The sequence below is a fragment of the Carassius auratus genome, unplaced genomic scaffold (genome assembly GCF_003368295.1).
Source record: "Carassius auratus strain Wakin unplaced genomic scaffold, ASM336829v1 scaf_tig00217092, whole genome shotgun sequence".
Lineage (NCBI taxonomy): Eukaryota > Metazoa > Chordata > Actinopteri > Cypriniformes > Cyprinidae > Carassius > Carassius auratus.
The window spans coordinates 49,455-61,880 of record NW_020528891.1 but is presented as its reverse complement, the minus strand read 5'-3'; the positions used below and the strand labels follow the sequence as shown (position 1 = coordinate 61,880).

The 12,426-nt window shown below is 41.3% G+C and overlaps 1 protein-coding gene across 1 annotated transcript; it reads left to right on the top strand.

The window, feature by feature from the left end:
- The first annotated feature begins 2,476 nt into the window (after positions 1-2,476).
- Positions 2,477-10,303, top strand: LOC113099964 (uncharacterized). The gene is made up of 8 exons (XM_026264848.1): positions 2,477-3,051; positions 3,160-3,333; positions 4,909-4,992; positions 5,488-5,978; positions 6,099-6,426; positions 6,548-7,654; positions 8,286-8,697; positions 8,963-10,303. The coding sequence occupies exons 1-6, from the start codon at positions 2,980-2,982 to the stop codon at positions 6,794-6,796; spliced, it is 1,398 nt and encodes a 465-aa protein (XP_026120633.1). The 5' UTR covers positions 2,477-2,979; the 3' UTR covers positions 6,797-7,654; positions 8,286-8,697; positions 8,963-10,303.
- The last annotated feature ends 2,123 nt before the right edge of the window (positions 10,304-12,426 follow it).

Sequence of the window (12,426 nt, the reverse complement as noted above, 5' to 3'; positions counted from 1 at the left end):
CACCATCTAAAACTGTTCGATATTTCCATTTCCGTCCATTGGGTGTCCTGTTCTGTTGTATGCTCCTTGTCTGCATCATTTACTTTTTCTCCTTCTTCCTCTCTGTTGCTCGCTCCTCCTTCTGTTTCTTCTTGTTGCAATCCGTCTTCCTCTTGTCCTTCATCAGTTTCTCTTTCCACCTCACTGTTTCCTTCATGCACCTGTCCGTCCAACTGAAGTTCCATACCTCCTTCCTCTCTTTCCATCCAACATTCACATTTATTTAAAACTTCTTGACACCCTGGGCATCTGACAGCATTGCAATCTCTTGCAAAATGTCCCCTCTCCTCGCACTTCCGGCACTTAAAATCTGGGCAGTCTTTCAGCGGGTGTCCAGGGCTCATGCACAGCCTACAGGTCTTCACCTGATGGCTGTGCATTACCCTAAAATACTGCTGCCCTTCTGCTGTTTCCAGCTTTGTGCTATATGGCAACGATGCTACATCTTTGGGGAATCTCACTTTTAGGAACCTTGTTCCGTCTTCTATGTTAGTGCCCGGGTAAACTCTTCTTTTTATCTGTGAAATGGGATTAACTCCCCATCCTTCCAATTTACCTATAATTTCTTTGTCATCAATATAGACTGGCAGGTGCATGAAGGAAACAACATAATCTCTGTTTTGCAAATTTTTTACCTCACAGTTCACTCCTTTTATCATCAGTTTATCAATCAGTTTGTCACATGTTTCTTCTTTCTCCATTGTTAATTCATATTATTTTCCTTGTCTTGGCCTTAGTGCCAGGATTTTCCCATGTCCAGATTGTTTTGATACAGCCTTGATGATATCCTCTGCTCTCACCTCGATCACATTCTCTACGTTCACAATCACTGTAGCCTCCTTTAGATATTTTCTTTCAAGAAATTTTTCCATCGTGCCTTGGTTATTTCCATTCCCAGCTCGTAGTTGATTTCCCAGTCCAGTGTCATTTACCGATTGTGTCTCTCCGCCAAATCCAGTATCGTTTGCCATGCGTCTCTCTCCAACCAGTCCAGTGTCATTTGCCATTTGTGTCTCTCCAGCCGGTCCTGTGTCGTGATCCATTAATTTGTCCATTTTAAGAGAAAAAAAAAAAAAAAAAAAAAAAAACAAAGAAACCACCCTCCAGCCAGCAAAAAGCTGCTGTTAGGTGGTTTAAAACTGAAAAACACACAAAAAACTGAACTAAGGTCCAAAAACAACTTGCAGCCAACACTTCCTGTAGCTCTCTAGCGCCTTCAGGTTGGTATGGCCGTAAGCCCAGAAGAGACGCAGGTGTCATGGGATGAAAGCTAGAAGCAGTTAGGACAAAAGGGCAAAGGACCATAGAAGGCATAATTACCATCACAGAAAGCTAAAGCAATACTGCAAAGCCCTCCCGTAGTCTGCAGGGTTCGAACCTGAAAAATCTATGACCTGGATTTGAACCGGGGTTGCTGCGGCCACAACACAGAGTACTAACCACTATACGATCATGGCGTACCACTGGCTCACCCAAGTTAACCACTGGAGCCCGAATACAAGAAGCACCAGCGGCGTGTTGGTCCATCGAAGAGGGACTGCACATTTTGCAAATCAGTGGGAGGACCTTGAAAAATTCATGGACGCTTTTCCTCATGGCCTTCAGCAAACAGCGTAGTCGGTAGGATTCGAACCTGCGCAGGGAGACCCCAATGGATTTCTAGCGCTAGCTGGCGAAGGATAGTCCGACATAATTTCAGAAATGTTGAGCAATGTCGAACTGCGCAGCCAATCGCATCGAAGCGCTATGACATTTGGACCAATCGCGTCGAAGCGCCTTAACATTTCCAGCCAATCAAAAAGCGCAATTCATAACATTCTCTTGACATGCGTGACATTTGGCTAATCAGAGAGCAAGGGGATACCGGCGGCACGTTTCCGCGTATCACCGCTAGGTGGAGGGGTCAGCTCTTCAAGTCAGGTGTCAATCAAGTTGCCGAAATGTGCCGAAGGTGTACGAAAGAATGACATCGTCCTCAGGAGGTGTGTCAAGGGTCAAAAAAGTTCATTACCGAAGTTCGTGACCTACGACGAGTATCATTGCCGCGGAGCTCAGCATCATTTTTACGGAGGACAGCGAAACTTCATTTTAAAACTAAATACGGCGATATTACCGACGACGACAACAGTTAAGAAATTATCATCTAATTGCAAAAAAATTTTTGTATTCAATTTTTTTATTATTAGTGTAATTTTAACTGTTTTAATTGTTCTTTCAAAACTGTTTCATCAAAGTCAATAAAAATGTCTGGCAAACAACAAAAATCACATAAAGCTATGTCGGACGCTGAATGGATTTCGCGTTTAAAAAAGTTTGCCAGCACAGGAATTTGGCCATCAAATGAAGGTAACAGGCCTGCTCTTAGACAGAAAAAGTGGTAAGAGATCTATCAAAGGGTGAGTGAGTGTTTGTTACCTTTGCATGATAGAGAGAAAAAAAACACTTAAGTGTTTGTTGACTTGCATAATCGAACATTATTAGTATAGTTGTTTAATGTATTTGCATAAGAGAACAACAGATTAGGCTCCATTACAAACATTTACCTGGTCCCATTCATTGGTATGGTGTAATGTGATGGTTGTGTTATGTTTATGTAATGTTGCAGGTATTTTGAGATTTATGTCATACTGTTAATGAAAAGTTACATCAAAGACCTTTTGTGTACTGGGAGACTCAGAGATTTGAGAGGGGGAAGGGGGAAGGGACAGTGAATGAATAGGTGGTCTGAAGGTGTGAAATGTTCCTCTCTTGTATCTCTCTCCTTTAAAGAGAGATACCAGCTCTAACATTATATGTAAGATAAGCTTGACTTGTGTCCTAGACATTAATCAGTGAATGAATTAATATATTAATTTAATAAAGTATTTTATGCTTTTTTAAGTGACTCACTTGTATTGTGCATTACATTTGTTATAATACTTACAGATTGAGAAATGTCCGATGCTGTCTCGTGGCCAAACAACCTTGCTTGGAGGTGTGCTGAAATGCATCTGTGGTTTTCACACTCTAAAGGTAACATTAATGTAGCAAGTATTTTTTGTTAATATTATTTACTGAAATGTTTTCTTTCTGAATTGTTATATGTATTTTTTATTTAATTTTTTTGGTTGTGTTAAGCAGCCCACTGCGTCAAACGTTACTGGACCAGCACAAAAGGTGGTGGAACAACCTCATGCTGCTGAAACAGCAAAGAAGGTCATGGAGCAGAGTCAGCCTGACATCCAGCCTCATCCCCTGCCCAAGCCCCAGCCAACTGCACCTGTGGAAGCAAGAGTTGCAACACAATTTTCATTGGTAAGAATTGCTTTTTTGTAGCACTGAAGTATGAGCTCAGTTCAAATTCAAGGAAGTTCAGAAAGTAAGAAGAAAAAAAGAAAAAGCAATAATTCTATGAGATGCTGGTTGAGACCTGCTAATTTTCACACCTCTTGTACAATGGGGGCAACTGTTGTCTGCTGATTGGTCGGTTTGAATATCTCAGCTTTGGTTTAAGTCACATGGTCAAGAATAAATGAAGATTGTAACCTGCCTGCTTTCTCCCTTTCATCTCTGGGCTCTACTCTTTGATTGTCCTCTTTGTCTCTAACTGAGCTCTGCCTTTGTTGAAGGTCACTGAGCTAGACTCATGTCCCTCATGGCATCTCTCTCAATACTTCTCATGTGTTAAAGCTCTTTTTTTTTCCTGCAAGTAAATGCTGCATTTTCTTAAAATTGTAATATTAACACAAATAGTAATGCTTGCTATTATAACACATTCTGTCTTCTCACATTTTTAGTTTACCGAATCAAGATTTACCGGGTCTCACATTGCTGCAGCAAAGCCAAATCTCAGTTTGGCCAGGAGAACTTCTCAGGCTGAAAACCAGCCCAGCGCAGCAGTGTCTAGTGCCTCTAGACCAAGCACTACAGTCTCTGTAAGTAATGGCATAATCTATATTGTACTCTATGAAGACACGTTTCACGTTCCATTCTATACAAATTATTAAACTATTTAAACTATTTTTTAATAACAGAAAACCATATATTAATAAACAAAAAAGTTATATTTTATAAATAGATTTCATATAAATTACTATTCAAAAGTTATTGATGTTAAGAAAAAGGAGGCATTAAATTGATAAAAAAATCTCAGACATTTAATGTCACAAAAGATTTCTATTCAACATCATGTTACAAACTATTTCTATTTCAAATAAATGCTGTTCTTCAAACTTAATTCTGAAAAATACCACCTGTCATATTTATGGACTTTTCTCTCCTCATGTTCCTCAACCTAGTTTGTGTCTCCTCTTGATTATGTCATTCAGTTAATCTGTGTCTAGTTAATTGACTCATTTGTCCATCATTGGTCTGTCTACTTAAATTTTAGTCTGTTCAGTTTGTCTTGGTCTATGTGTTACTGTCTTCCTTTGTGTGGGTTAATTAAAGATTATTTACCCTTGATTTTCATCTTTGTGTGCTTTCCCCAACACCATAAGTGTGGCAACCACTGTAATGCAGTTTTATTATCAGCTATTTTCACGTTTTCAACTAATAATGAAGGTTTATGTTCAATAGAATGGTTTCTGAAGGATCATGTAACACTGAAGACTGGAGTAATGATGCTGAAAATTGGTTCTTGCCACCGTATAAATAAATTACATTTCATATTTTTAAACTTTAAATTGTAGTAATGTTCCACAATTTAACTATCTTTTTAGTTTTTAACTGTATTTTTTATCAAATGCAACCTTGGTGAGCAGAATAGGTTTCTTTTATAAACATTTGGGCCTCAAACTTTGCAACTGTAGTGTATGATTTAATCTAGGACGACTAAGTTATTGTAATGTTCTATTTGCAAAATCTATATTTTACTTCATGATTGTACAGACACCAGATCCTACAGTTCCAACCCCTGTCCCCAGAGCCACTGCAGATGTGTCCAATCCCGCTCAGCCATGCAGGATCGTCTCTGTAAGTAATTTCATATTCTGTTGGTCCAAAAATGTAATTAAATCAGCTTTTACCAGACACTAGGATTACATGCCATGAAAATTGAATATTACTTTTATAACCAGTAGTTCCTTAAAACACATTCATGCTGAAAAAAACAACAACAATCAAACTATTGTCATAATGTCAATTGAGTTTACATGATACTGATTTATTGATGATAAACAGTGTATAGATGTTAACATTCATGTGTCAGAATAAATAGATATTGGTTATAAAGTCTCAGAATTCTTTTTTATTTCATATTCAACAGGATTTCAGGATTATTTTGTTCCTTTTTTTGGATGACTTCCGTGTATAATGTAAAGTTATCAGTTTCATTGTCGTAATAATCATTGTAATACCATGTAATACAATGATGATTTCATGTGAAAGTAATCAGGGATACAAATAAAATTGATTAAAAAGTAAAATGAACTTACTAAACTTAATGTTTTGCCTTTTTTTCCATCACAGACTGCTCCTTCTGGGGCATTATTGCAAGGTCCATCTGTAGTTCAACTTCCTCGTTTGTGGTCTGAGACCATACCACCAGAGGATCACAAGTGGATTGGCAAAAGGCTTTTCAAAATTGGATCCAAAGGAAAGCCAGCACTTCGTGATGACCTCCAGCTCTGGTATTACCCCCCACAACCAGCACTTATTTACAATCAGGCTCCAGCTCCAGACAGATTCTTTTGTCATACTCTTCTGCTGTGGATGCCATACAAGCTGTGGAGGGTTAAGGTTCTCTGTCCCAATCCAGCCTGCGGACAACATCAGCTGACAGGAGGTGGTCTGCACAAAATGGCACGGCAGGTTCTAGACATTGACAGAACATACAATATGGTCACAGAAACCCTTATCTGTACAAAGTGTAGAGCCTCACATGTGTCCTGGAGTCAGACTGTCCTGCAACAGCTAGATCTGGGCCATCGCTCTGAGTTTCAGGTCATCCTCACGCGGAAGTAAGTACACTTTCATTCCTCATCCAGTTGTTAACCCATCATCACGTGTGTGTATGTATGCAAATACTTTACAATTAAATAGCTAAAATATATGAATATGTGGATTTTGCTTTTCCTAAGGTACGCCTGTGATATGCGGGTCATCAGGCTCTTGCGTGAGCGTGGCTTAGGCAATAGTCCCACTAGGGTGATAAAGCAGCTTTGTGAAAACCACAGCGAGCAGTGGCTCCATCGTCTGGCCCGGTACACCACACAATGTGTTGACTTCCTCAATCAACCCGGGGTGATGCCAGTAAATTTCCAGGAGCCCCCAGAGCCTACGGTGGTGCCAAGCTGCAAGTGGTTGCTCACCGTTTACAGCCAAGACATTCTGACCAGGCTGGATGAAATCCATGCCAGAATAACATCCACCTATGGCTCTGTCTTGAAGATGGATTCTACTAAAAAGGTTAGTTGTGGATTTGTTCATTAATGGTGTTTATATGCCAGCATGGCACTGTATCTGTATTTTTCATGGTGTGATGTTTGATTTATATTTACAGCATGCTTCATATCATCTCTTATTACAGATCACCAAGAAGCTGGCTGGGACAGCGAGGGGAACGGGACTCTGGCTTACCTCTGTTGGCAACGAGTTTGGTCAGGTGCTCATAAGTGTGCTGACAGCCCAGGAAGGAGCAGGACTTGACATGATTGTAGACGGTCTGGTGAAAAGATACCAGCAGGCTGGTGTAAATCCACCTTCTGTGTTGTACGTGGACTGTGGGTGCTGCAGTGAGGTGAGTGAGAGCAAGCTGAAAACCAGGTTTAGGGGCTGACCAGATCTCATGATACGCTTGGACATCTGGCATTTTATGCGCAGGATTGCCTTGTGGTGTACAACTGATGCCCATCAGTTGTACCCCATTTTCATGTCACGGCTATCAGCATGCATCTTTGAATGGGATGCAGCTGACGTCTCTATCCTTCGCAAAGCAAAGAGAGAGCTGTTGATGTCCCAGGGTTGGCCTGCGCTGACAGATGAAGATGTAAACAAGCATCTGACCAGGGAGGAGCTGGCTCTACATTGCCGGAGGAGGACCCGTGGAGAGGAGACTACCATCCTTCTCCTTGAACAACTGCTTACAGAACTCCTGAGCAGCAAGGGAAATGACTCTCTGGGTGTTCCTCTCTTGGATCGAGAAAGGATGGAGCACATCTGGTGTGTCCAAAAGAAGCACATCAAGTGTATCCAAGATCCTCTTGGTGTTGCCCTCTATACTGAGACCGGGAGCCTAACCAAGGGAGGTGTGCTTCTGAAGACTTACAGATGTGCCAGAGGCTCCACTTCTCTTGAATCCTTTCATTTACACCTTAACCGTTTCATCCCAGCTATGTATTTGTCGAACACACACTGCATGTGCAAAGAAAGAACATTTAAGTGTCTGTGTGTTTAACATTGCCTAAAAACTGTTGTCTGTTTACAGGGACCAGTGCAAACAGTCTGAACTTTCAGATTTATTTGTTGGAGGGTCTACACAGGTGGAACCAGGATCGGGAGGCAGCTTCCATGTCATCTGAGCCATCAGCTTTACTCAGCTACACAGGAGAACTTGTTCACTGTGTAAACAGCAATTATGAAAAGCTGTTTGGCAGGAAAGTGGTCCCCACGTTTTGTCCCCCTGCACGTTACACCGGTAAAATAATTTATTATTGTTAATTAACTTGCAATTCCTGTGTAGTCTCAGTCAATATTTTATTTAAGCCTATACAGTGTACTTTGTATCTGTATTTTTGAACTATAAACTATCAACTTGATCAACTTTTTTTTTCTTGAAACATGCCCTCTGTCATCTGATCGATATTTTCTTTCAAGTAAAAGGCCTTTCAGTATAATTGTACAAACGTCTACCTTAATCTCATAAATCACATGCCATTTTGCTGTGGAATCTTTTTTATTAGAAAGTAGTTAATTTTTAGAAAGAATAACTTGATTATTATTAGTAATATTTGGTGACCATTTACTGTACTGAAGTTACTTTGGTTTACTTGATTAGAAAAGTCAATTTACATGTAGTAACATTTGAGTAATTACATTTGAGTTACATTTGAGTAATTGTATTTATATGTTTCTCAGTCATCATTGTATTGTATTTCTTTGTTTTGGCCCCACAGTTATAGGTTCATGGCCTTTTTTTTCTTTTTCTCCTGTACTATGATCTCCATGATCTCACACTATAACAATATATGAACAACTACAAAGGCCTTATGTATCAAATATGTTGCACAGCAATTGTATTTAATTCCCATTCATTGTTTTTATTCCAGGTGAGCTCATTGGAGTGCAGTATCTATTCCAGCAGACTGGTCAGGCACTGCAGGACATGATCCCAGACTCTGAAGAGACGGCAGAGCTCATCGAGGAACTTAATGTGGAGGAGCGAGATGAAGATGAGGGCTTCTGTGATGTCAGCGAGGATCACACAATTGCAGATCCCGAGGATGTTCTGTCACCTCCCTCCTCCACTCTGACACTGGGTTCTTCCACCGTGGTCACCAGCAGTGACACGGCTGTACTGGGTTCCACATCCCCTTCACTGGTCCCTGATCCTACACCTGCTCCTTCATCACCTGGACCCTCGGGGACTGCTGTGCCACCTTTTCCCTCTGAAACATCTGTTTCACCACTCTCCTCAGAGCCAGGAATGCTGGTCAGGATGATGATGACGATGAAAAGACTGTAAGTGCCACTCCTCTCTATTTCTTTCAAATAAACTACATTAAATTAAAATAAGGATTGATCAACATATACTTCTTGCTACTGCTTTATATCCAGACTTTGCTCAGATTTTAAACTAAAGTCATTAGTAGGCAACAAATCAGTTTTATTTAGTTAGTGCTATGTACTATACAGATTGTGTTAAAGAGCAACACATCAATGGAACTAGTTATGGAACTAGGCATTTTACAAATGTGATTATTATTTGTGCTTGTTTTCTTAATAGGCTGTTGACTACCAAAATGTTCCGGGATACCAACATGTTGACAAGCTGGCCGAATATCTGGTGGAGCTCCGGGGTCACACAGCCCTTAGCCTGACCAATCAGGAAGCCAGCACCATAATTGAACTTTGGCAGAACCTGGCTGACCAGGACAAGCAACGGGTGGTGTATGCAGCTAGACACCAGAAGAGACTGCTGAGTGGACGCTTCAGAGTACCAAAGAGGCCCACTAAAACCCCAGGAGTAGAGAGCACCATCAGAAGTGTGCTGGGAGCAAGCAGCGCACCTGCTCAGTGGCCTGACTGTTGCCGTCTGGTGGAAACCATCTTCATCAGGCTTTGCAATACCCACCCAAGCCCCAAGAGAAAAGGCAAGGGAACGCTGTCGAGATGGTCTCTAATCCTCCAGGATTACAGGAGGATAAGGCAGCTTGTACTGGGCAACAGCTTGGTGATGGGAGGAACCTCAATGCAGCTGGTGGAGGTTAACCAGAATACCCTGATTCAGTGGTATAACAACAGACAGAAAAAGCAGGAACTGTCTGTGCTGATTCAGGGCATTCAGTTGCCTCAGCCCCTCCCTGAAGCTCAGGAACCTCTCCAGGCTGCCAAACGCCTACGGACTGAGCCAGAACAATCAGGGGAGCAGCACCAGTACAAGCTACCAGAGAGCACAGCAGGTCAGGCAAAACAGAGGCACACCTCTACTGGGCGACCTCCTCTCAGACCCAAGGCACCAACACAGACTACTATGTTGGTTACGCCATCAACACCTGGAGCATCAGTGCAGATGGTACCCAATATACTGATACCTGCAGCACCAGGTTTCCCGGGTGTGCCAATGCTTCAGGGTGTGCCAGGGCATGCCAATGGCTCAAAGACTGCCAATGGTCCAGGGCACGCAAATGGTCCAGGGCATGCCAATGGTCCAGAGGATGCCAATGGTTCAGGGAATGCCAATGGTTCAGGGAATCCCGATGGTCCAGGGAATGCCAGTGGTTCAGGGGATGCCACTGTTACATCCTACAGTTGTGTAGGGCACAAGTTCACAACCAGCTGCCAATCCCCAAACCATGCCTAAGAGACCCTACAAGAGAACTGTAGAGGCGAACACTTGCAAGAAATGCAGACATTTCAAAACCAGTGCAACAGGACATAACCAGTACAGGGGCAAAGTATACTGCCCACAGTCTGAAACTGTTACAAAAGAACAGTGGTTAGAGGAAATGCGGAGAACTGTTCCCAAATAATGTATATATTTTTATTTATTGTAGTGTGTATATAGTTGTTTAAATATAGTTCACTATAGTTAATATTTGTGTTGAACATTATTTAATATTTTATTTACTGCTTTTTAAAAATCTATTTAACTTATTTGTGTTTGTATTTAAAACTGTATTTACTGTTTTATTTACCTTTTTAATTTATTGTTTGAAAACTTATTTAATTTTATATTTATTACTGTTCAGTAAAAAAAAAAAATCATTTTATTTCCCTTTTGATTTAAAGTTGTTTTAAAACTTATTTAAAATTTAATTTGTTTAATATTTATTATTGTTCTATTGGCATAAGTGTAAAAATAAAATAATAATTGGCAAAAGACAGATTTTTTGTAATTTGCACTTTAATATAACCATTTCATCAGTACACTGAAAAAATAAAACGTGTTTACAAAAAATAATTTGCATTTGTCATTTGTCACAGACATTTTCCAGCATATGAATATTTTCATCTTTAATTAGAAATGACAGATTTGAATGTGTCGAATAAATGTAAGATCCTGAATGTAAGATGTAAAAATCCTTAATCAGAATAAATATCAATACAACTGCAATAATTATATGGTTAATCAGAATAAATTATGAATACAACAACTACTAAATAACTAATAATAACAAAACACATCTCCATTCGTGTACTTACATTTTCATGACAAAAAATATCAAACAAAGCACATATATACATTTAATTAACATTGAAACATTATTTATTTAAAGCAATTAACAATATTACAAAAAGTTGTCTTTAGCTGGATTCGAACCTGGGTAATTTCACCCTTTCTTTTCTTCATTTTTTCTTTCTCTTCTTCCCCTTCTCTTTTTCTTCCTTCCCTCTTTTCTTCCCTTCTTCCCCGTCTTTGACGGACTATTGTTCCCCAGCTTGAGCGCATCGCCTTAACCACTCGGCCACTTAACCATTTTTTTTTTTTTAAAGTCCCACGGGCCCGAAATTTGGAACGGTGGCTCTTTGGGGCCCCTGGATCGTGCAGTAAAAAGCGCGGGGCCCTAGTGCGATGCAATTTTTTTCCATTTGTACGATGACTACATGCTTCTGCGCCCTGGTTGAGGGGCTCCTGAGATGCCACAATCTCAAATATGGGGGCCCTACGACCTATCGTCTCTGAACGGTAGACGTCCCACGTCCAATCAAAACATGTACCGGTTTGGTGGAAGTGCGCTCACTTCTGTGACCCTTTGACCCTTAAAGATGGTCGTAGGGCCACCAAACTTTCCTGCCCGGTTGAGGGAGTCACCATGAGACACATATTCAAAATTCAGCCCGATCGGACCCCGGCGAGTCGTGTCCACGAAACGGCTAGGCCGAACGCATTGACGTAAATGGCAGGTGGGATTTGTCCTAGGGGCCCGAAATTTGGAACGGTGGCTCCTGAGGGCCCCTAGAACGTGCTGTCAAAAGCGCGAGGACCTAGTGCGATGCACTTTTTTTTCTTGGGTCCTACGGCTACGTGTTTCGGGGCCCTGGTTGAGGGGCCCCTGAGATGCCAGAATCTCACATCTGGGGGCCTCATGACCAGTCGTCTCCGAACTGTGGACGTCCCACCTCGCATCGAAACGCGTACCAGTTTGGTGGACTTGGGGTCACTTCTGTGACCGTTTGACCCCTAAAGAAGGTCATAGGGCCACCAGTCTTCTGTGCCCAGTCGAGGGGATCCCCACGAGACACATATCCGAAATTCGGCCCGATCGGACCCTTGCGAAACGTGTCCACGAACCCGCTAGGCTGAACCCATTCAAGTAAATGGCAGGTGGGACTTCTCAAGGAAAAGACCCAGGGGTCCGAAACTCGGATCTGTGGGTCCAGGGGCCGCCTCGAGTGAGCTGCCAATGGCGTGTGACCCTAGGGCCCCTGCAAGTCATGTCCATGAAACTGCTATTCTAATACTGTAGAATATACATAGAAAAAAGTTTGATTTTGGGTAATTTCCCCACATGTGGTGCATGTTCACCAGCAATTTATTTGACTGGATATGTGTCCACTTGCTGTTTATTAAATAGCAATTATCTTATTGTTAATGAAAACACCTCTACTGTACTCAGCACGCTCAGCAGAGTCCATTCAAGTTTTATCACATAATACTGTAAAATTTGCATAAAAATTAATGTCCATGGGAGGATTACGCAGGTCCTGCTGAATAAATTGTAAAAGAACATAAAAAAAAAATAATAA